Raw genomic sequence first — 22,549 nt, 5'->3', positions numbered from 1 at the left:
AAGTCACAGGTCCCCTTCTCACACCCCTATCACCTGAAAAGTGAATCCTCCAACTGTTGGAAACTCCCTTGTCCACAGTCTGCCCCCCTACTTTTGCCACTCCTTTCCCCAGTCCTCTCCTGTCTCTCTTCCCTGTTCTTTGACAAGTCTCTCTGGCTGGACCCCAGGCTTCTCCTTCCTCATCGGCAGTCCCCACACCCCTACCGGCCTCAGCTGTCTCTACAGTGATGCCCACATCTGCCCCCAGCCTCCCCTGGCATGTTCAAGGGGCCTACACTGGCCTCTGCATCATCCTCCAAACCTGCTCCCATCATTCTGGCTCCTTCTCCCTGGAAACGTCGTGAGCCCTCAGGGGTGCTCACAAACACCACACTTCTATTACCCTGGACTCCTTCCTTTCTCACAGGTCATCTCCCTACTCCCCACCCCCAGCCCACTTGGCAAGATAAACACACACAGCTCCCTGAACTCATTCCAACCAGTTCTTGTTTCACTGGAAAGGCCAGGCGCTCTCTCTTAACTTCAAGGACTTTGCTCCTTGAAAAGCAGGGCCTTGACACCTACTTTCTCCTCTTTGCCCCATGAAATCATCCTCTTAAGTCTCAGTTCACACACTTTCTCCTCCAGGAGACAGATAGCCACCTTTTCCCTTCCCAGCCCTTATCACTGTAGTCTAGCCCACCAGGGCCACCATCCCGGCCAGGGTTCACCATCAGTCCTGATCCGTCTGGCTTGAGTGCCCCTATTCAGTCCCTGAACCCCATGAAAGCTGGGACTACTTCACAGACAGATGGCCACCAGTAGGAGGCCTGGACCAGATCCCTGCTCAGCAGATAGGTTGAATAGTCATTTCTGCAACCTTCCCTCTATGTGCTCAGGGCCAGGTGGGGCATGGGAGGGGGATACGGGAGAAAGCAATGCCCTTATATATCCATGTATGTGGTTTTGGGGAGCCCCCCATCCACTCCCTTTTCATATCAAACTCATGGTGACCTCTCACTCACCTCCCCACCCCATCCCAAGGCCCCTGGGAACCCTGTCTTGACTATGAGCAATGAGGAGGAGGTGGGCTACATGGTGGTTGCTCCATCTGAAGGCAAATGCTGCCTCTGGAAACACCAAGACTCAGAGTAGAGCTGAACAGATCTGTGTTTGGTGCTTTTCTAGGCCCTGGGTCAAGTAACATTATGGCAGGACTTGGAGAGCCTAGTGGAGGGAGGGAGGCAGGAAGGGAGGGAGGGAAGGGGCACGTGCTCTATCTCATGTCCTGGGGGATCCCACTGATAACAGCAGGGCTGGGGTGCACCTTCCCACGTGGTCAGGGTTTGCAGCTGGGTGGATGTTGCGGAAGCCATTCAACGCCTTGCTTCTAATCAATCCCCCTTAGGGAAGGGAGAGAAAGCGGCAGAAAGCTGGCCTCACTAGACCAGGGAAGGACTGGGATGAGCAGGGTGGTATTCAGGGTAACAGCCACATTGGTGGGCTCTGCTCCTGGGCTGCAGCTGTCTCTGTTCTCCACCCTAAGAAGACTCAGGCCAGGGTTTAATCTGAGGGCCAGAGAAACGAGTCAGCGCACTGAGAACCTCAGAATCACAAAACAGATGCTCAAAGACAAAACCAAGGGTCCAGTGGACTGCTCCAGTGTGAGGAGCCCTCGATGGTTGTAAGCAGAGAAAGGCAAACTGTAAGACGGGGGTTTCAGATAGATTCCCTTAGTTCCCATACAAAAGGTGGATGGGGGGATGGTTTGGGACCAGGAGCTGAGGAGGTGACGAGCCAGGGAAGGGCCACGTGGGAGAGGGCCAGGTTATGGCAGTGAGGAGAAGCCCTCAAGAACCACCTCTTGGATTCTAGCTCCCCTCTGTCACCTGTTCCCTGAGGGCCCAGGCTATGCCACTGCTCAAAGACTGTCTACAAGCCCTCAGCCAACTCAGGGAAACAGTGAGCAGAGGAGCTGGTCCAGGAACATAGGACAAATCAATGCTGCCTAGTCTCCCGGCTTGTCTACCTGGCTCCGAAACCAAAACGAGGGCCGCTGGGACCCAGGTGAGCACAGTATTAGTAGACAGTTCCAGAGAGAAATGGAGGCAGAAACAACTTTCCAAATACTGTTTACTTCACTGAACCTGGGGATGGGGAGAAGGTATGTGAGAGTCTGGGATGCCAAGCCTAGGAGTGCACGTTGACAACGGCGACATACAGGGCCAAGGTGCTGAGGGCCAGCAGCCCCGTCACCAGCGCTCGGGCCAGCAGTGCTGTCCAGCTGCCCAGGGAACAGAGGTGGACGAAGGTCCTGTGAGGAAACAGCACAGTGAGGGAGGGAGAAGAGAAAACCTGGCCCATCTGGACCCGGCCTCCAACCCCACCCCGCTCACTCCATGACAAAGGCCTTGTAGACGCTAAGGAACATCAGGAGGAGGACTGCTGGCCGGTAAGTGTGGTACAGGTCGTAGCGAGTTATCATCCACACCTGGGCAGAGGCGACGATGTAATGGACCTGGAGGGAAGCGGGCAGTCAGGGCTGGGCCTCAAGAGGAGTAGAGCCACCAGCAAAGGAGATGTGTGTGGGGTAAGCAGGACTGCGTACCAGGCTGATGTTGGAGTCGATGCTCATCTGGATGTATTTCCAGTCAAACTCAATGCCCCGAGCTCCAACCCAAAGGGGGATGCAGCTGAGGAAGGCAAAGGGAGGGATTCTCTAGTGCCCAGACACCCTCAGCACCCAGAATCTGAGTGAGCCCCCGCCCTCCAGCACCCCCTGGAACCCAGGTGTCCCTTCTCAGGAGTCTGGGCTCCAGGCTGCTGCACACACCGGGACATAATGAGCTCGGCGGTGGCCCAGCCCAGGGCAGCAACCATGATCTTGTATTCCCCCTTGCCGGCGTTCCGGGACATGACAAGGTTTAGGCCTATCAGGTCTGCCACGTCCACGCTGGCCTTCATGAACTCCTGTGGGTCAGGTTGAGGCTTGAGTAAGCACAGGTGCCAGGGGCCCCCACTCCTGTACTCCCTCCCCCTCCCTTGCCCCCACTCACCCCAATGAAGTCATAGATGCCGCCTTCCCAGGTGGGAAAGAAAGTGGCCAAGAACAGCATCTGAGACCAGAACACAGAAAGGTCACCTCAAGGTGAGGGAAAGCAACCACGTGGATTGGGTGGGAAGTTAGTACGTGGAGGGGAGTACATTGGGGTTCTGGTGGCGGGGGGTGGGGTGGGGTGGGGGTCCATGTGGAAGAAGGATCACCAGAGAGCAGCAAGAAGGCAGAAGCTGGGGTGACTGAGGGCAGGGACTTGGAAGTCTGGGTTTTGTGGTGATCAGAGGGGATCGAGGTCAGGTCTGAGGCGCCGCGGCTGGTTACCCACCAGGGCAGTGGTAGCAGTGTTGGTGGGAGTTGGGGTTGTCAGTGGCTCTTAGTAGTTAGTATCCAAAACCCTCTTGGCCATGTAATCGAATGTTCTCAGTTTTACTAAAAGTGCTATACAAAAGTTGCTCGGGGACCTCTCCTCGGGTTCCAGCCTTTCCAAGCCCGGCTTCCCCAGGCATTCTGGAGCAACCAGTTGGGGTGCGGGAGTGGCCCCACCTCGGGGGTCCGGGCGGGGGCAGAGACGCGGGTCCTCCGAGCCCTAGCGCGGCACCGCTGGCGCCCTCACCTTGCACAGCTGCACGAACAGGTAGGTGACCCCGGCCTGGACGCACTTCCAGAAGGCGTTGTACTCCGACCTGCGAGAGTGGGCGTTGAGGGGTCGGCTCGACCCGCGGCACCCCCTTCCCACCGCCCCGCGGCCTCCCCGCACTCACAGGCCGCTGCACTTGTAGGTGATGAAGTAGGGGAAGTAGGCCAGGGCGAAGCAGTTCCCGAAGTGGAAAAGCGTCATGACGCCGGCCGCCCGGCCCGCCGGAGCGCGCCTCTCTGCCTCGGCGGCCTGGCGCCAGAGCCCGGGCCTGGCGCCCACCTGCCTCCGCCGCGGCCCGCGCGGCCTTCTGGGAGCCGGAGTCCGTGGCGCGGCGCGCTGACGTCATCCGGCTCCGCCGCCGCGCCCGGGGGCGACGAGCAAGGAGCCCAGTCCGGAGCTGGACCCCGCGCCGTCCCGGCCTCTCGGGAGCGGCTCTCGGGGTCCGGTCGCCCGGATCGAGCGAGCGCGTGCGGCGCGGCTCTGGATCTCGGACCCGATCCCGTCGTGACCGGCGCAGAGACATGGCGCGCAGCTGTGAGCACTCTGGGTTTTTATTTTACCACTGGCCCAGCGGCACAGGCCCCTCGCGCGGGGACGCCCACCTTTCCCCGGGGGGCCGAGGACGGGGATAGGAGAAACAGGTTCCGGCCCGGGAGCACTGGGAAGCAGAGGGGGGTCAGCCTGCTTCACTTGTCTCTGCTGAACATGTAGCGGACGAGGTCCACCACTCGGTTACTGTAGCCATATTCATTGTCGTACCTGGGGAGGGAGGGATGGAGGGGGTTCAGGGGATCCTTTCCGGCCACTCCCACTCTGCCCACCACGGTCTCTGACACCTTCCCCCTTTACCAGGAAATGAGCTTCACGAAATTGTCGTTGAGCGCGATGCCGGCCTTAGCATCGAAGATAGACGAGTGGGTATCGCTAAGGAAGTCCGTGGACACGACCTGAAGATCAGAATTTCAAAGATAAGCCTGGGTCGCAGAAGAAGGACCTTCAGGAGCTCAGTCTCTTGGGCGCACAGTATTTGATGGAGCCCCACTTTGTCCAGGTTCTGGGGACAGGGTATGAGGGAGACTCATGGGGGCATTGCATAGGGGCCTCATAGGGGCCAGGCTAAAGGATATAGACTGCAAACAGCCTTTGATGCTGCACCAATAGACATCTCTTCCTGGGAATCCTGCAAGGGGGATGAGTCGCCAGAGGCCCTTGAGGGAAGGTGGTGAGCCTGGCTCTGGAGGACTAGGAGGATCTGGTCAGTTCCACCCCTCAGTAGGGTCTGAGGTGGAAGGAACTGGAGCAGGAGGGCCCTTGGGGGTTTGACCCTAGCACGGTGGAAGGCTACAGGAAGGTTTCCAGCTCTGAGGATGATGTGATCTGATTTCTTTAAGAGATCCCGGCAGCTTTGGGAGGGTGGACTTGAAGGAGCTAAAGCAGGGAGACAGCACCAAAGTGGACTGATGGAGCAGAGGGAGGTGATACCCATTCCTCACAGGGAAGGCCATGGGCTGTGGCTGGCCCAAAGCAAGTGTTGAAAAATGGGAATCCTTGTCTTGTTCACTAAGCATGTGTTGAGCACCTGCTGTATGCCAGGCCCTGGAAGATGGCTGGAGCTATGGAAGTGAAAAAGGAGTCCCAAGGTCACTACTGTCTTGGAGTGTTCATGCTAGCAGAGCCAACAGTGACCATGAAATGACATTTCAGGTAAGGACAAGGGCCACAAAAAGAGGTGAGAGGTTTAAGTAGTGACTTGGAGAAGGTGAAGGCACCCTGTGTGGCTACTTGAGGGAAAAGCAGTCCAGACCAAAGGGGAGCGAGTACAGAGACCTGATTTGGTGGGGAGAGCTGACCTTCCCAGCCCTGCAGGTCCTGTCTTAATACGCTGCAAACAACTCCTTGGTGAATGGAATACCATGCCCCCTCCCCAGAGGGCTCTTCCCAGGGTCCCTTCTCAGCTCCTACCTCATCTTCCGTGTAGGCAAGGATGCCAGCCATGGGCCCCTTGGCTGCTGCTTTGATGGCGTCCTTGATGGCTGAGTATGGGGTAGGCTGGGCCAGGCGGCAGGTCAGGTCCACCACAGACACGTCTGGGGTTGGCACTCGGAATGCCATTCCTGTCAGCTTCCTGAAGAATCCCACAGCAGGGGCAGGAGTCAGAACCCAGGGGCCCCGCCACCATTCCCCCTTGTCTCTGCTTTCCCCACACTGGACACCTCCAGGGTTGGGGGCCAGTCCAGTCCTCCTGGGGTGGGCCCCCGCCCCAGTTGCAGCCTCATGCTCTCATACCCTTTGAGGTCTGGGATGACTTTGCCCACGGCCTTAGCAGCCCCCGTGGAGGCTGGGATGATGTTCTGGTGGGCGCCCCGTCCGTCTCGCCAGGCTTTCTTCGATGGCCCATCCACTGTCTTCTGGGTGGCCGTGTAGGAATGGACTGTGGTCTTGGGGAGGAAGAGGGCCAAGGTGAGGCCTTCCCGGCTCCTAGGCTTCTTCTTCCCAGGCCCAAGGTTAGTGGTCCAAGTGTGGAGGTTGGCAGGGCCACAACCACCCATCCACAGGAGGAGCACATGCAGGCAGGATCCAGAGTTCAAAGGATGTCACCACTGGTGGGCTTCTCCCCTCCCAGAAAACCAGCCTCTCCCTGTTAACTCCACACATGAAGCAAGTACGGGAGGAAGAGGTACAGGTTCCCAGCTGTGTCTCCTGCCCCATCCCCTTTCCCCAGCTTACCATCAGCCCTTCCAGAATCCCAAATCGTTCATGGATGACCTTGGCGAGGGGGGCCAGGCAGTTGGTGGTGCAGGATGCATTGCTGAAACAGCCAGGAGTGCCAGGGCACCATGAGGTGAGCCGCAGAGCTGCCCCTCCCCCCTTACCTGACCTTCAGGGTTTGCACACAGACTTGGTTTGCTGAAAACGGGCTGGGGATGAGGGAGCAGTGGGGAGCGGAAGCTCCCCAAACATGTTCTGAGAACATTTCTAACTGATGGCTTTAGGGTAACATGAACAAGAGGGCTGCTAAGACCTTGGGAAGGAGAAGTGGAGTGAAGTGAAGACAGCACCAGGGGGCGAGGGGCAGTGGTGAGGGTGAGACGGATTCCTGTCTCCCCCACCCCCCACCCCCAGGCTTGTCCTTCAGGCACACCCTGCAGAATATTGCTGCCCATACGTCGTTACCTGACGATTTTCATGGAGCTGGGGTTATATTCCTTTTCGTTCACCCCCATGACAAACATGGGTGCATCTGGAGAGGGCGCACAGATGACCACACGCTGGGCACCTGCCTCGATGTGGGCCTAGAGAAGAAGCAGAGAGTCATGAGACACTTCGAGTGCCACCCCACCCAGGCAGCCCCGGGTGTCTCCTCCCAACTTACCTTAGTTTCCTCTAAGGACAGGTACACACCAGTGGCCTCCACCACAAAGGGGCTCCCGACAGACTTCCAGGGGATTTCTTTGGGCTGCTTGCTGTGGAGGGGCGACAGCGCCATCAGTCAGTCTCTCCGCTGCCTGACCTCCCCTTCATAGTCCCTGGCCTTCACCATTTGAGAAAGGCTGACCCGAGGCCTTCCTGCCAGGCCATCTGGCAGGAATGAGTGTCTTCCTCGTCTCCCTGGGCACCACGCATGGCTCTCACTCTGTGGTCATCTGGCAGGTCCCCCTTTTCATCATCTGACCCAAGCAGCTCTTCTCTTATATCCCCCTCCCCTTTTTCTGCCTTCCAAGTTGGGGAAAGGGCCCTTCAACAAATTTCCTCTGCAGCAGTTGGGAAGCTGGCATGCGGCAGTCAGTGACTCTGGAGACCCCAGCCCCCTCCCCTAGCTTGTCATGGGCCCTGCCCTCCTGCCCAGGGGCCTGTTTTGAGGATTCTATTCATTCGTTCTTCAAGAAGCACTGAGTCTACCCAGGGGGCCAGGGCCTGTGCCCACAGGTGCCAGAGCAACAGTGGTACTGCAGACTGACAGGGCCCTCCCTGCGGGAGCGCTGCATGAGGCTTTGTGGGAGGAGGACCTTTCTGGTGCTCCCCGCACACCTCTGGCCCTTCTCCCTGCTCCGGCTGCGGTGGGTATGATCAGCATCCCCATCAGATACACGAGGAAACCAAGCTTCATGCCCTTGCCCAGGGTCATGCAACAGGAAGTGGGGGAGCAGGATAAAGTACACACATAAGCCACACTGCTTGTGCAGACATGCCAGAGGGCATCCATGGTGCTGTGATGCAGAGCAGTGGGGAAGGGAGAAAAAGGACTGCAGTCACCAGAGAAGGCGGCCCCCAAGTGGGGCACACACGGGGTGGCTGTGTGGGGGCGGAGCAGCACTGGGAGGGTGCCCTAGGGGACAGGGATCATGGTGCCCGGGCCCAGGAAGGAAAGGACTCTGTGTCTGAGCAACAACTGCTCTGCTGGAATCGAATTGTTTTTGTTGTCATGACTTCAAATTGGGGTCGGACAGCCTCTCTCATTCTGACTTTCCAGTCCTCACCTCCACCCATACCTGACCACTGATGGACAGCGGGGCTGAGAGTGGACCTGCTGGGAAGAGCACTGGGAAGGCCGTGGATCTTGCCTGCAGCTGGAGAGGGCTTGCAAGTGTGCATGTGTGAAAAATGGAAGGCAGCCATAGGGCCAGCAGTGGCTAATTTACCTTAGATAAAGTAGATTTACTGATTCCCATTTTATAAATTTTAATTTTTTTTTTTTTTTGGTATTTTGAAAATGTATTTGAAGCTTAGTAAACATCTAGTTGTTACTGATTTTGACTTACTAGATTCTAAACATTATCTTTAAGGGACTTCCCTGGTTGTCCAGTGGTTAAGAATCCACTTTGCAATGCAGGGGACATGGGTTTGAGTCCTAAGGTAGGGAACTAAGATCCCACACGCAGCAGGGCAACTAAGCCCGCGTATGGCAACCACTGAGCCCATGGGCCGCAACCAAGACCTGAGGTAACCGAATAAATATTTAAAAAACCACAAATACATCTTTAGATGAAGGATGAGTGTTTGTATCAGTGAGAACTGGGTGAAGTGGGTTCTAAGAGGTGCTGGAGCAGGGTTCCAAGAGGTCGATCGCCAGTGTGTCTTTGGTGACATGGGGCTGGGGCATGGGGCACATAGTTGGTGGGGAACCCCGTCAGCAGCTGGGATTTTGTTTGTGGGGTGACGGGAAAGCCACTGGAGGATTTAAGTGGGGATGGGGGGTAACCAGTCCAGCTGTTTAAGAAGGCTTCTGTGGCTGCTGTGTAGGAACTGAATGGAAGTAGTTGGCTAGATGGTGATGCCGTTTCCTGGGCAGGGGGATAAATAGATTGAAGGGTTGAAGGATAATCAAGAGTTGAATTTTAGACAGGTTGAGCTGATACGCCTCAGAGAAAACACACACATGTGTATTAAATAAAAGTATTTTGAGTACAGGCGGACATGTTTCTAGATTACTGCTTCCCCATTCTAGGGGTCAGGGGCTTCTCCAAGATCGCCTCTCCAAACCAGTACCTGGAAGCATATGCACATGTAGTTTGGGGGGTTACAAATTGAACCCTACATGAGAGGCTGGAATCCCCTTCTAATCACCTCTACAACCCCTGCATTAATATGTTGCAGGTTGGCATCAGACAGCTGCCCTTACCACTGGAAGACACTGATTTCATTGTTATCGACGACCAGTTGTCCATTCTTGTGTTCCACGTTCCCCTTGTATCGACCATGGGTGGAGTCATACTTAAACATATACACCTGCAGGAGACAGAAGGACTTCTAGTCCTGGGGTGGATGGGGAGTGAGCATCTCTCGGGACCAGCACCCCCCGCCCCCCGTGAGGGGTCCACAGGGCAGCTGGGAGCCTTCCACAGAGCTCCCCCGAACCCCTTCGCCACTCCGGTCCCACCGTCTCCCACCCTGCCTTTTGTCTGCTGCTCACCATATATTCCAGGTCAATGAATGGGTCGTTCACTGCTACCACCTTAACGCCCTTCTCCATGCAGGCACGCAGCACTAGACGACCGATGCGTCCGAATCTGCCAGGGAGAAGGTTAGGGGTTTGTCCTCAGAGTCCCCAGTTAGCAGGCAGGGGCGGGGGGCGGGAGGGAGGGGTTAAAGAGGCCTGCTCGAGGACTGGGTGGGATGTCTCAGTCCGGGGAAGACGGTCCCATCCCTGTGCGGGCCAGTGTCATTTTGCTCACACGATCTCGCCCATTTCCACCGCTTTATGTGTTTCTCTGCCCCTCCGTCCTCTCACCCCTATTCCTCACTTCATAGCTGGATGCATCCTGTAGAACTTCAGGTCAGATTATCGAGCTGAAAAATGAAAACCTCTATCCCCGTCTATCAGTAAAACCAGATCCGAACGCCTCACCATGGTCCTTCAGGCCCCTGTGTGGCTTTCCACCATCCTCCGTCCTCTTCTCCCTTGCTTGTGCCACCCCCCACTAGCTGTGCTGAATTCCTGCCTGTCCTTAGAACACTGAGCTGCCCCCTACACCCCTTAGCCATTGCTTGCTGCCCCATTGTCACTCAGAGCATGGTCGGACTCCAGTGTCACTTCCCAGAGGCCTTCCTTGAGTCCCTGGCTAACATAGCCCTCTTCAGTTTTGCTCTTCCCCCAGGTTCCACACTGTTCACCACTGAGCTGCCGTGTTCCGTATTCATTGACTTTCTACCCAAATGTGAGCTCTCTGAAGGTGGAGCCCTCTTGACTTTATCCCTGTGTTTCTCCAGGATGGGCAGGATGAAAGCATTGGTAAGATGTGAGGAAATGCCCCCTTTAGTAATAGTGTGTCGTTGTTTAGTCACTATGTCATGTCCGACTCTGTGGCCCCATGGACTGTAGCCCACCAGGCTCCTCTGTCCATGTCCATGGGATTTCCCAGGCAAGAATACTGGAATAGGTTGCCATTTCCTTCTCCACGGGATCTTCCCAACCCAGGGATCAAACCCAGGTCTCCTGTATTGCAGGCAGATGAGCCACCAGGGAAGCCCAACGGGGTAGAGCTTTAGGGGTAGGCCCTAAAGCTTTGGGAACCGCTCAGGGGTGACTCACCCATTGATGCCAACTATCAGCTCCCGAACCTTCTTAGGTGCAGGAGGGGGCGGTGGAGGTGGTGGGACTTCCTCCTTGATTGGCTCCGGCTGGGGCTGGGGCTGGGCCGGGGGCTCAGGCTCTGCTTCAACCCTGGGCTCTGGTGGGGGCGGTGCTCTGGTTACTGTTGGGAGCAGGGGAGAGGGACAATGAGCTAATGAGCTGTACCATCACTGCGACAGAACAAGCCATCTTTGCCACTCAGGATCTGCTGCTGGCTTCTGTCGAGCCCAGTGTTCCTCAAACTACCCAATCCACAGAGAGGATAGGGGGTGGGCTTGCTTTAAAATAACAGTGCCAGGGCCTCTTCCCTGGGGATTCTAACTCAGTGGATGTGTATTTTTAACAACTGCTTGGGGTGATGGTCTGTGTGCCTCGTGTTCCTCCTCTGTAAAATGGAGATGATAATGGTACTTCTCTCAGAGGATCGCTGTAAGGATTAAATGAGGTGACACAGTAGTGCTTACAGGAGAGTCTAGGAAACATGCCACACACAATATTTTGAAGATTGTTTCCCAAACTTATCTGATAACTGATCTAGTCCAGTGGTCCCCAAACTGTTTTGGTAAGGATCATGGGAAGACCTCTTCCTAGGGAAATCTGACTCAGCGGGTCTGCACTGAGCCCCAGGAATCCTGTTTCCAAGGTGATTCTTATCCTCGGAAACATAAGTCCATCGTAACATATGAAGCGAATGGAAACCCCTATCAGCTTCTGCTTCTCCAAACATGCATGTCCACATCCATACTGTGTTTAAAACATGCTTGAAGCTGTGTTGTCTGAGCTACAGTTTGAGGGTTTGATGTGGGGAGGAGGGACCTGGTGGAGACAGCAGTCAAGGGGGCCTGGCTGGCAGAGGGTTTCAAGCTGGGGGTCAGGCCTGGATGTCAGCCCTGGCTCAGCCACCTGCCAGCTGAGTTGTCTTGAGCAAGGTAATGAAACTAGCCTGTTTCCTGGTGTCACACCTGACCCTTCGCCTGGGAGCTACTGTGAGGACTCAGCGAGATCTCAAGGCACAATCGGTGCTGGTTTTAATAGAGGGGAGAACGTCTGACACTAAGTGTATTCATGAGGGAAGGGAAGGGAAGGGATTGGAGAGAGCCTGGAGGATGAAGGTTGGAGTTGTGTTTGGCACCAGAATCAAAGGGACTTTGGAGGGGGTGGGATTAGGAGCTGGGGGTCAGCTGACCTCTCTTCTAATCTCTCCAGTCTGCCAAAGACCTTGTGACCTGAGGCTGGGCTGTGTGTGTTTCCAGTACCGCTACAAGTTCATAAAACTATTGGTCAGTGTTTATTGGTGACCTTAAGAATGTCGGTATTCCTGGGGGTTTTGTTTCTGCCCTCGTGAAAAGGGGGCATTTCTTCATATGGTGAAGAGTAGGGATTTGAGCCTACTCTGTGACCTTTCAGGAGAAACCCTAGCTGGTCCTTTTGCAACCTGCCCCAGGCTTGCCTTCTTCCCTCTGCTCCTGGATCGGGTACATGGGCTGGGAAGGAAGAGCCTGGGGCAGCTTCGGTGATGAAGCTTCACCCCGTAGGTGAAACACGGTACTGGGCGCGCTATCAATTATTTACAATGACGCTCCCATTTCCTGGTGCCACCAAGGCTAGGTGCTGTGCTGAGCTCTTCACGTGCATCAGCTCACTGAATCCTGTGAGGTATGCGCTGTATATCCACTTTGCCGAGGGGAAACCCACGACTGAGATCACTGAGCGAGTGATAAGCAGGGAGGGGGGTTCAAGGCCTACAGGCGCGTTCCAGGGTCTCCAGGACTCTGGAGCCCCGCCCAAGCCCCACCCACCGCGGCCCTGCCCACCCCTCAGGTGCGGAGGCTGCGGGCGGCCTAGCCTTCAGTCGGTAAGGGGGCGGGGCGGGAAGGGGGTGAAGATCCCGGGTGCCCCCTCGTAGACCCGGCTCCTGCCTTCACCCAGGACGGTTTCTACCCTTCCATGGCGCTACGGGCGCAAAGCCCAGCCTGGAGGCGGGGGTCCCCTTTCCCTCCACCACCGTCATAGAACGCACTTTGCCCGCAAACTAGGTGGTGAGGAGGGTGGGGCTGTGGGGAGCGAGGGCAGCGGCTCCGGATGGAAGAGCCCCGACCGGCAAGTGGTCCCTCACCCCGCACCCCCTGTCCGGCTCCTGGTGGACGCTACCAGGGCGCCTCCCGCCGGCAGGGGCTCGGACCCACCGCCCTTTCTTCCCTCCCGGGGGTCGCTCCGCCGCCTCCCTCACCAGGGCACGGCTGTCGCAGCAGCTGGACAACGGTGACATTGGTGAGGACGATGTCGCGTTTCGACATGGCCTTCTAAGGTTTCATGGCCCAGCCAGCCGCCCTGGCACTCGCCGCGGTGTTACTGCTTGACGGGGCTCAGGGCTGGAGGGACCGGAACTTCTTTCCGTGACGTCCTGTGACGTCACAGAGGAGCCGGTGCGAAGCCCCAGTCCCAGTCGAGGCACGTGGCTGCGGCCATGTACCACCCTTCCAAGACCATCCCTGGCGTCTCGAATGGAATCCAACATTTTGCACTGATCTTCAAAGCCCTTTCTCTGTTCTTTCTTCTCCTTGGGCACACAGGCTGTATGCTCTTCTGGACCCTCCTCTGGATAGTTATCCTCGCTATTTCTTTTTGCCTGGAAGTCCTGTATTTATTCATTCGTTCTGGTACTCATTCAAGTTCTTCCCTTGGCAGCCTCTTGGTTTCCCTCAGGTGCTACGCTCTAAGAGAGTTCCTCCTAACTCCACATCTAAAGTTCTCTCCTTTCTCAGTCACTACCTGCCATGACCATTAATTACTCCTGTCATCCAGGAATCTTTGTTTGACTTCCCATCCTGGGTTACATATGAAAATGTGCCAATCTGCTCTAGGTTTATTCTCTATAATTTTATTTTCCTCCCGGCATATGTCTCTCTCTAAAGATCATTTTATTTATCCTTTTTTTTTTTTTCTTGCAAATTGTCTCTGCCCATTAGAGGGCTTGTCTGCCTTTGTAACTTTTATATCCCATTGACTAGAAGAATGGTACTTAAAAGGTGCTTGCTCAAAAAATAATTCCAGGATGAATGAATAAATGTAACCTCCTGAGGTTTCTTCTGATGCCCAATCTTGAGTCCTGTCCTGTCACACATGCTCTTCTTTTCCTGATGGCTTTTCATGTATTTAGTTTCCCATGATGCAGTTACTCCTTTACTTGTTCATTGTCTCCCTGTTGGGCCCATTGTTTTCTGTTTTGTTCATCACTGGTCCTCCAGCTCCTGTGCCTGACACAAAGCAGGCTTTCATTAAACATTCTGGGAAGAACACATGGACTGATGGCTCCCTTCCCCCAAAGCATGGGGTGTGGGGGCTTGCTTGCTCATCTGTGACTCACAGGCAGGCACCTTCACCTGTAGGGCCAGTTGACACACAGTTGTGACCAAGATTTCGGGGGGATTTGGGCCAGGAGGGAGTCATCGTCCCAGAGAGAGGTGTGGAAGCAAGAAAGGGCAGAATGACATAACCTCTTCCTTCCCCTAACCTCCATAAGGACTCAGTTTGCTAAGCATCTGCCATGAGACAGAGCAAGGGTGAGGCCTTCCTGCTTGGATGAGAAAGGTGAAACTGAAAATAAGTTGAGTGAACAGTTGGGGAGATGTCAACAAACCCAGACCAAAAAGGAGAACAGAGGTGGGGGGGTACCAAATTTAACATGTATAGTCAAGGTGGAGGAAGTGTGCACAAATAAAACCAGGACTGAAAAGGGACTGATTTTGTATGCCTTTACAATAATAGATATGAAAAACTAGATGCAGTTAAAATGTTCTTAGAAAATACGAGGAATCAAAACTGGTACAAAAAGAAATGGTGGGACTTCTGTGGTCTGGGAAGATCCCACAAGCCTCGGGACAATTAAGCCCATGCAACGCAACTACTGTGCACAGTAACTTGAAGCCCACGAGCCCTGGATATTGAGCTCCACAACCAGAGAAGCCACCACAATGAGAAGCCTGCACACTGCAACTTGAGAAAACACATGCCCAGCAACACAGACCCAGTGCCACCAAAAAAAAAAGAAATGGCAAATCTGCGGAGGCCAATAACGAGAGAAGAAACAAGGAGTTAAGATCTGTCCTCCCAAAGGGTGACTCAGATCCCAATGATTTTATGGGCAAGATGTGCTGAGGCCCTGGGAACAAATATTCGCCATTCTACAGGACCTAGTGCAGAGCCTAAGTGAAGCTGGGAAGCCTAGTGGCAGCTCCTGTGCTGAGGCACTCCGGGTAGGGCCTGGGCTCTGAGGCCCCATGGAGTGGCAGGCACACTGTGTGTACCCACATTGCACACTTCATGGGAGTGCTGTGGGGGTGCTGTGACAGCTCAGCTCCTGAAACCTCCACGACTCACTCTAGGAAACAGCAGAGAAAGGACAACTCCAGGTTAATCTCATACATGGAGATAGATGCCAAAGTCCTGAGTTAAATAGTGCAAGTGAGAATGAATGATTTTTCCAGTAATCATGTATGGATGTGAGAGTTGGACCATAAAGAAGGTTGAGCATGAAGAATTGATGCTTTTGAACTGTGATGTTGGAGAAGACTCTTGAGAGTCCCTTGGGACGTAAGGAGATCAAACCAGTCAGTCCTAAAGGAAATCAACCCTGAATATTGATTGAAAAGACTGATGCTGAAGCTGAAGCTCCAATACTTTGGCCACCTGATGCAAAGAGTCGACTCATTGGAAAATACCCTGATGCTGGGGAAGATTGAGGGCAGGTGGAGAAGGGGGCGGCAGAGGACGAGATGGTTGGATGGCATCACCAACTCAATGGACATGGGTTTGAGCAAAGATAGTGAAGCACAGGGAAGCCTGATGTGTTGCAGTCCATGGGGTTGCAAAGAGTGGGACATGACTGAGTGGCTGAACAACAACAATGAGGACTATGCACTGAAGAGAAGGATGGAGACTGACAGAAGGTGGTAGGATGGAGGGTGGGGGAGAGAAACGGAGTACATTTCCGAAGGAGAAACCCCACCTCTCAGTCTCGGGGCAGATTAAGATTCTGAAGCTCACCCTTCCCCACCTAGCAACCTCCCAGCCTGGGGAACTCCCTCATTCTGGTGCGGGACAAGGGCAGGAAAGCCACACCTGAAGTTGCCCAGAGATTTGACTTTATCCTTGGACTGTGAACCCAACTTGGTAAGCTCAAGCTTGGAGAGGTGGCACAATTAATCATGGTCTATGGGCAGAACCTAGAGAAGAGAAGGCAGAAACTCCTGGCTTTCTGGATCTGGATCCCTGGATCTGAGATGGAGCCCTGGGTCCTCCAGGGGAAGTGGATCTTGTCACCCTTGTTGAGCAAAGCCTGAAAACACGTGCAGATTCTCGCCACACCTGGGCACCCACACGCATAACTCCGCCGCCCCCACCTGCTCACACCCAGCACATTCCTTCGTGCCTGGACTGCCCACCTGCAAACCCACCTTCACCCCCTCTCCCAGGCTCTCCCCTTGGCACCAAAACCCAAATATCTTTCACCCCGACACCCAACTGTACCCACCCACTGGCCATCATCCTTCTAGTCCCTCCAAACCAGCTCTACAGACCCACCAAGGACAGACCTACCACCGCCCCCTGCCCTTTGCTCGATGTCCCACTCCACACTGAGGCCAAACTCTCAGCTGTTTCTGTCTCCAGCTCTTGCCATTATGTCAACACTTGGGACTTCAGGTCGGGACTTAGGAGGCCTCAGGGGGAGGAGGGAGGAAGGGATGAGCTCCTGGCCCCCAGCCCAGGTTCTGGCTGACTGGCTCCTGCTGCCCTGGGTCTTCGGCTCCTCCCTGTGGCTGCCTCAACCGGCTTTTCAGGAGACACTACGTCCTGTCCCAGCTAGTGGCAATCAGTCCTCTGCCCTTGCCCAAGGGCTGGGAGGTAGGGCAAGAATGTGTTTCTGGTTCCAAAATCTTCCACCCTCACCAAGGGACCTGATGCTGCTCTGGGGACACATACAAACTTCCCTCCATCACGCTCTGAGACCCAGGCTCAGGCCTGGACTCTCTTCTAAGCCATCCATTGTTCAACCTACAAATGTTTACTGAATGTTCTCGAAGCTCAGGATATAGCATGACCAACACAGACAAAGGTCCTCTGGAAGTCTACAAACTGATAGGGATGTGTGTGTGTGTGTGCACGTGCTCAGTCATATTTGACTCTCTGTGATCCCATGGACTGTTGCCCCCCAGGCTTCTCTGTCTGTGGGGATCCTGCAGGCAAGAATCCAGTGAGTGGGTTGCCATGCCCTCCTCCAGGGCATCTTCCCAGCCCAGGGATCGAACTGAGATCTCCTGCATTGGTAGGTGGGTTCTTTACCACTGCACCACCTGGGAAGCGTACAATCTGATAGGTGAGACAGACAATAAAAAATAATTTCAGATTGTGGTAAGAGCTTATAAAAAGTAAAGGATGACATTACAGAGTATAACTGGGGGAGGGCCAGGGAAGGGTGTTTTGAGAAGGTGACATCTGAGGCAAGAAGAGAGTGAGGAGGAACCTAACCTGTGAAAATCTGAGTTCTTCATTCTGGGCAGAGAGAAGAGCAAGTGCCAAGGGCATGAGGCAGGAATGAGCTCGGTGTGTTTGAGGACCAGAGAGAAGACCTGTGTGGCTGGAGCATAGTAAGTGTTGGGGTTGGGGGTCAACAACAACAATCAGAGCAAGGTCTAATGATTGCTTCCACTCCCTGGGGGGTGCTTCTGGCCCCTGCTCCCCATCTTTTCAGACCCTTGTTTCTGGGGAAGCTGGATCCTTAGATCCCCTGAGAGGAGTGAAGATGCTGAAGAACCAGCCAGGGTCCTAGGGATGGAGGGTGACTGAAGATGGGGTTGGGAGAGATGAAGCCTGGATAGTGACAGGAATGAAAAAAGCAGGTGATTGAAAGGGCAGACATATGGGCTCAGGGGTGGAGGGTGAGAGCTGGGCAAGGAGCAAAGATGCCGTGTGAGTCTTCTCCATTCATGACTCACCCTCTCTTCCTCCTCTTCTCATTGCTCAACCCCAGATCTCCCTGGGAAATACCTCCCTGATCGGGGACTAAGCACCTCACAGGGTAATTGAGTCATGAGGGGTGGAGAAGAGCAAAGGAGGCAGAGGATAAATAGCAGCTTTGCCTCCCTGGCTCTTCTCTGCATCCTCCCCGCTTGCCCAACAATATGCATCTTGCCAGTTTGCTCAGCTCCTGCTCCCTCCTGCTGCTACTGGGGGCTCTGCCTGGATGGGCGGCCAACAATGATCCCATTGAGAAGGTCATTGAAGGGATCAACCGAGGGCTGAGCAGTGCAGAGAGAGAAGTGGGCAAGGCCCTGGAAGGCATCAACAATGGAATCACTCAAGCTGGAAGGGAAGTGGAGAAAGTTTTTAATGGACTCAGCAGCATGGGGAACCAGGCCGGCAAGGAGCTGGAGAAGGGTGTCCAGGGGCTCAACCGTGGCTTGGACAAGGTAGCCCATGGAATCAACAATGGCGTCGGACATACAGGAAAGGAAGCAGAGAAGCTTGCCCATGGGGTCAACCACGCTGCCGGACAGGTTGGGAAGGAGGCAGACACAGTGATTCAGGGGGTCCCTCATGGGGTCAACCAGGCGGGAAGTGATGCAGGGAGGTTTGGCCAGGGGGCCCACCATGCCACTGGGCAGGCTGGGAAAGAGGCAGAGAAGTTTGGTCAGGGGGCCCACCATGCCGCTGGGCAGTTTGGGAACGAGGCAGAGAAGTTTGGTCAGGGGGCCCACCATGCCGCTGGGCAGTTTGGGAACGAGGCAGAGAAGTTTGGGCAGGGGGTCCATCATGCGGCTGGGCAGTTTGGGAATGAGGCAGAGAAGTTTGGGCAGGGGGGCCACCATGCTGCCGGGCAGGCTGGGAAAGAGGGAGAAAAAATAGTCCAGGGGGTCCAGCATGGAGTGAATCAGGCTGGGAAGGAGGCAGAGAAGTTTGGGCAGGGGGTCCACCATGGTGCTAGGCAGTTTGGGAATGAGGCAGAGAAGTTTGGTCAAGGAGTCCACCATGCTGCCGGGCAGGCTGGGAAAGAGGGAGAAAAAATAGTCCAGGGGGTCCAACATGGAGTGAATCAGGCTGGGAAGGAGGCAGAGAAGTTTGGGCAGGGGGTCCACCATGGTGCTGGGCAGTTTGGGAATGAGGCAGAGAAGTTTGGTCAAGGAGTCCACCATGCTGCCGGGCAGGCTGGGAAAGAGGGAGAAAAAATAGTCCAGGGGGTCCAACATGGAGTGAATCAGGCTGGGAAGGAGGCAGAGAAGTTTGGCAAGGATGTTCATTATGCTGCCGGGCAGGCTGGGAAAGAGGGAGAAAAAATAGTCCAGGGGGTCCAACATGGAGTGAATCAGGCTGGGAAGGAGGCAGAGAAGTTTGGCAAGGATGTTCATTATGCTGCCGGGCAGGCTGGGAAAGAGGGAGAAAAAATAGTCCAGGGGGTCCAACGTGGAGTGAATCAGGCTGGGAAGGAGGCAGAGAAGTTTGGGCAGGGGGTCCACCATGCCGCTGGGCAGTTTGGGAAGGAGGCAGAGAAGTTTGGGCAGGGGGCCCACCACGCCGCTGAACAGGCCGGAAAGCAGGCGGGTAAAGTGGCTCAAGGGGTCCATGATGGGGTCAACCAGGCCGGCAAGGAGGCAGAGAAATTGGGCCATGGGGTCAACCACGCTGCTGGCCAGGCTGGAAAGGAAGCGGAGAAACTTGGCCAAGGTGTCCACCATGCTGCAGGCCAGGCCGGGAAGCAGGAGGACAGGTTGCAGCAGAATGTTCATAATGGGGTCAACCAAGCCGGCAAGGAGGCCAACCAGCTGCTGAATGTAGGTGAACAGGGGTGGGGAAGTGGGGAGAAGGGTGTTGGGGGAGGGAGAAGTTCAACCCTTGGGACATTTTGGGGAGCCCACGTCACCATCATTTGGTGAAAGAAGTTTGGGCAGCTAAGCTTGGGGGAAGCTTGGGCTTCCCACTCTCCATCTCCCTTACAAAGGAGCTGGTGGCCAACAGGTCAGACTGATTAAGCCATCTTATCTGCAAAGCCCTATATGGACAGGACCCCAGCCCCACCTCCAGGGAGCTGTCTTCCCAGTTAAGGCAATCGGTAGGGAGGAGCACTGCCTCCCCTGGGGAACAGGAAGTAGTTACTGAGGCCAAGATCTATTATGGAGCAAAGAGAATGAGTGTTGAGAAAACCCAGAACGTCAGCATGAACTTTAGGACTAGCTCTGGGAGATAAGCCCACTCTGTTTAATTTTCATAGCAAGCCTCTGAGGTAGTCAGGTAAGGATGCTGACTCCCTGATTCTCAGATAAGGAACCAGAAGCTCAGTGAGGTTTGAGGGACTTGCTAAGGTCACATGGCTAGCACACAGCTTTGGTGAATTGCAAGTTAGGCTTTTTTCTCTTCTTCCACACTGCCTTGTCAGAGGAGGCCTTCCAAAGGATCTTTCTTCCTTTCTTCCTTCCTTTGTTTGTTTGTTTCTTTCTCCGTGCCATGTAGCATGGGCTTCCCTGGTGGCTCAGATGGTAAAGAATTTGCCTGCAAGATCAAAGACCTGAGTTCAATCCCTGGGTTGGGAAGATTCCCTGGAGGAGGGCATGGCAACCCACTCCAGTATTCTTGCCTAGAGAATCCCCACGGACAGAGGAGCCTGGTGGGCTACAGTCCATGGGGTTGCAAAGAGTCGGACATGACAGAGCAACTAAGCATAGAGAGCATAGCCATGTGGCATATGGGATCTTAGTTCCCAACCGGGGATCCATGTCCCACCTCCTGCATTGGAAGTTCAGAGTCTTAACCACTGGATCACCAGGGAGACTTCCTGGGGGATTTCTGATCCCCACTTACATAGAGGGGAGAGATACTGGGAGGCAAGCTGCACCACACACGGCATTACGGGCACCAAGGAGGAGCAAGAGAAGGCTGACTCCTGCCTGCCCCAGTTCCCCACTCCCCACTCTCCATGCAGAGTCTTGGGATACCAGCTTGCAGACTGGCCCAGGCCTCGAAAGCTGCCAGCCACGGAGCCAGGGATGGGTGGGTGCGGAGAGAAGAACTATGTTGAAAGTGTGCAGGGTAAGGGAGAGGGCTGTGAGTCAGGTGCCAGGATTCACTGAATAGAGCCCAAGAGTGGGTGGTTTGTTTGGGAACTCAAGGCTAGCAGCATCAGTGAGAGGCAGAGGCGCTGCTGAGAGTCTGGGGAGGGTTCAGGGTGGGGATCAGCCCGAACTAGTGATCAGGATGGAGTGTGTGTAGAAGAGTGTATTAGAGGTCAGGGCGGAGATTAAACTATGGTCTTGGTATTTGTGTGGCTCCTCTGGGCTCCCTTTCTAGTGAGGCCCCTTCTCAGTGACTAAGAACGTCTCATTAACCAGAACAAAAGGGAATTGAGGGAAGACTGACCAGCAAGGGCAGACATGGTTCCTGGCTTCTCCTCTCATGGAATTCCCACAGCCACGTGGGCTTTGGGTTTTCTTCCTGGACAGTGCGGGTCGGCGAGGGAGCTTATGCCTCCCACCCCAGTCCCAGTCACCCTACGGAAAACGGGCCACTGGGAAAAAAGAAGTTGGGAGACCCTCAAGGTCTGGGGGGTTGTAACAACAGTCTGGGCTTCGTCCACAGGACGGTCATCCAGGCGGATCCACCACCCAGCACGGAGGGGCCGCAACCACAACCTTAACATCTGGAGTAAGTCTCGAGCACACAGCATGGACTCGGAGGGTGGTGGTGCGGGGAGCGGAGGCTTTCCTCGGGTGGTAGGTGGGACAGATGCTGGGGACTGAGCCTCTTGTCCTTGAATTTCAGGCTTCGGTCAACAAGCCCTTCATGGCCTTGTCAGTCCTGTGGAAGGTGAGTGCCTAGGTGGTTTCTGGAGATGTTCTCATACCCTCTTCCATCACCTGTTCATTGAGAGCTGTGCTTCGGACAGACACTCAGGCTCTGCAGATGCCAGCCAACCCGTTTCCCAGCTCTGGTCTGCCTTGCCTCCCTGCTCTCTGCTCTTCACATCCTGCGCTCACCTTTTGGGCTCTTTCTATTCCCATCCAAGCAGAAGAGACCTCCAGGGGTCCCTATGCATCTAGGAGCCAGGGAGGAAGGGGCTGCTGAAACCTTCCCACGTGTGCCTGTCACCACGCCCCTCGGCATCTCCTATCACACCCGCTCTCTTCACTGTGACTCCCTTGGCTGTTTCGTTCCTGCTGTCTTGTGGCAACATCCTGGGTGGCGGGAACCCCAGCTCTGTCCCTGGTGGACAGCAAGTCCCTCCCCACCCCCACCCCCTACCAGGCTAAAGGCTCCTCTGGGATCCTGGGCCTCCCTCTAGACCCAAAGAGAAGTCCTGGGTCTCGTCTGTGCTCAGTATATTCAGCGGCCTGAAACTGGATCCAATGGGTGAGGGTGTAGAACAGCCCTAAGACTACGCCAGAAACTCAGAGACACACCCGTGTTTATTCCCGGGCTCTGGAGGTGGTGGAGGATCCTCTCAGGCAAAGCAGACAAGGCTTCTCAGTCTCTACCGAGGCTCCTGGCACCTGTGTCTGGGTGGACCGGCTCCCTGTTCTTCCTGAGTCTAGGTGCCGCCTTCCTTAAGATAGTCCCTGGAAAAGAAGCAACTCCTGGCCGGAGTAGCTAGTCTCCCTCTCATCTCTTTAGGGGGTGTGAGGGTGCAGGACTCTGTATCCACTCCCTCTCTCCTTCTCTCCTCCAGAGCGTCACCAGCATCATTCCCTAAGCTGATGAACTGGCCTGGTTGAAGACACTGACATTCCTATTGTCATATCCGCTGAAGTGACCTGAA

At 55.1% G+C, this 22,549-nt stretch overlaps 3 protein-coding genes across 10 annotated transcripts; 1 reads left to right on the top strand and 2 right to left on the bottom strand.

Annotated features, from left to right (window-relative positions):
• Nucleotides 1-2,095: 2,095 nt before the first annotated feature.
• On the bottom strand, nt 2,096-3,991 carry TMEM147 (transmembrane protein 147). The gene is made up of 7 exons (XM_019979159.2): nt 3,799-3,991; nt 3,651-3,720; nt 3,036-3,095; nt 2,813-2,949; nt 2,588-2,672; nt 2,376-2,497; nt 2,096-2,293 (listed from the first exon to the last, which is right to left on the bottom strand). Exons 1-7 carry the CDS (start codon nt 3,873-3,875, stop codon nt 2,170-2,172), a joined length of 675 nt encoding a protein of 224 aa, XP_019834718.1. The 5' UTR covers nt 3,876-3,991; the 3' UTR covers nt 2,096-2,169.
• A 29-nt stretch (nt 3,992-4,020) lies between these two features.
• On the top strand, nt 4,021-22,549 carry SBSN (suprabasin). Of its 8 annotated transcripts, XR_011561771.1 has the most exons (9): nt 4,021-4,208; nt 4,527-4,739; nt 5,240-5,378; nt 9,270-9,696; nt 10,271-10,404; nt 17,307-17,393; nt 21,373-21,438; nt 21,556-21,600; nt 22,460-22,549. XR_011561771.1 is itself a non-coding variant. In XM_070772163.1 (5 exons), the coding sequence occupies exons 1-5, from the start codon at nt 17,928-17,930 to the stop codon at nt 22,481-22,483; spliced, it is 1,728 nt and encodes a 575-aa protein (XP_070628264.1). In that variant the 5' UTR covers nt 17,418-17,927; the 3' UTR covers nt 22,484-22,549. The 8 variants fall into 8 exon arrangements, 1 of the variants encoding a protein (XP_070628264.1); XR_002182788.2 differs by lacking the exons at nt 9,270-9,696; nt 10,271-10,404; nt 17,307-17,393; ... (1 more) ...; nt 21,556-21,600; nt 22,460-22,549 and adding exons at nt 6,397-6,516; nt 8,146-9,088; XM_070772163.1 differs by lacking the exons at nt 4,021-4,208; nt 4,527-4,739; nt 5,240-5,378; ... (1 more) ...; nt 10,271-10,404; nt 17,307-17,393 and adding exons at nt 17,418-19,232; nt 19,287-19,574.
• On the bottom strand, nt 4,208-13,136 carry GAPDHS (glyceraldehyde-3-phosphate dehydrogenase, spermatogenic). The gene is made up of 11 exons (XM_019979197.2): nt 12,977-13,136; nt 10,705-10,867; nt 9,586-9,682; nt 9,295-9,401; nt 7,048-7,138; nt 6,849-6,967; nt 6,402-6,483; nt 5,961-6,112; nt 5,637-5,799; nt 4,524-4,621; nt 4,208-4,433 (listed from the first exon to the last, which is right to left on the bottom strand). The coding sequence occupies exons 1-11, from the start codon at nt 13,041-13,043 to the stop codon at nt 4,361-4,363; spliced, it is 1,212 nt and encodes a 403-aa protein (XP_019834756.2). The 5' UTR covers nt 13,044-13,136; the 3' UTR covers nt 4,208-4,360.

Source organism: Bos indicus, chromosome 18 (genome assembly GCF_029378745.1).
Source record: "Bos indicus isolate NIAB-ARS_2022 breed Sahiwal x Tharparkar chromosome 18, NIAB-ARS_B.indTharparkar_mat_pri_1.0, whole genome shotgun sequence".
NCBI classification, from domain to species: Eukaryota; Metazoa; Chordata; class Mammalia; order Artiodactyla; family Bovidae; genus Bos; species Bos indicus.
This window is presented reverse-complemented; position numbering and strand designations above follow the sequence as displayed.

Excerpts from the sequence above, each read along its gene's own strand:
- TMEM147 (XM_019979159.2), bottom strand. The coding sequence starts at position 3,875 with ATGACGCTTTTCCACTTCGGGAACTGCTTCGCCCTGGCCTACTTCCCC. Across the intron at positions 3,096-3,650 it reads TGTTCGTGCAGCTGTGCAAG|ATGCTGTTCTTGGCCACTTT; the intron begins GTGAGGGCGCCA and ends TTCTGGTCTCAG. Across the intron at positions 2,294-2,375 it reads TACAAGGCCTTTGTCATGGA|GACCTTCGTCCACCTCTGTT; the intron begins GTGAGCGGGGTG and ends GTTTCCTCACAG.
- GAPDHS (XM_019979197.2), bottom strand. The coding sequence starts at position 13,043 with ATGTCGAAACGCGACATCGTCCTCACCAATGTCACCGTTGTCCAGCTG. Across the intron at positions 9,683-10,704 it reads CTGATAGTTGGCATCAATGG|ATTCGGACGCATCGGTCGTC; the intron begins GTGAGTCACCCC and ends TCTCCCTGGCAG. Across the intron at positions 9,402-9,585 it reads TCATTGACCTGGAATATATG|GTGTATATGTTTAAGTATGA; the intron begins GTGAGCAGCAGA and ends TGTCTCCTGCAG.
- SBSN (XM_070772163.1), top strand. The coding sequence starts at position 17,928 with ATGCATCTTGCCAGTTTGCTCAGCTCCTGCTCCCTCCTGCTGCTACTG. Across the intron at positions 19,575-21,372 it reads AGGCCAACCAGCTGCTGAAT|GACGGTCATCCAGGCGGATC; the intron begins GTAGGTGAACAG and ends CTTCGTCCACAG. Across the intron at positions 21,439-21,555 it reads CCACAACCTTAACATCTGGA|GCTTCGGTCAACAAGCCCTT; the intron begins GTAAGTCTCGAG and ends CTTGAATTTCAG.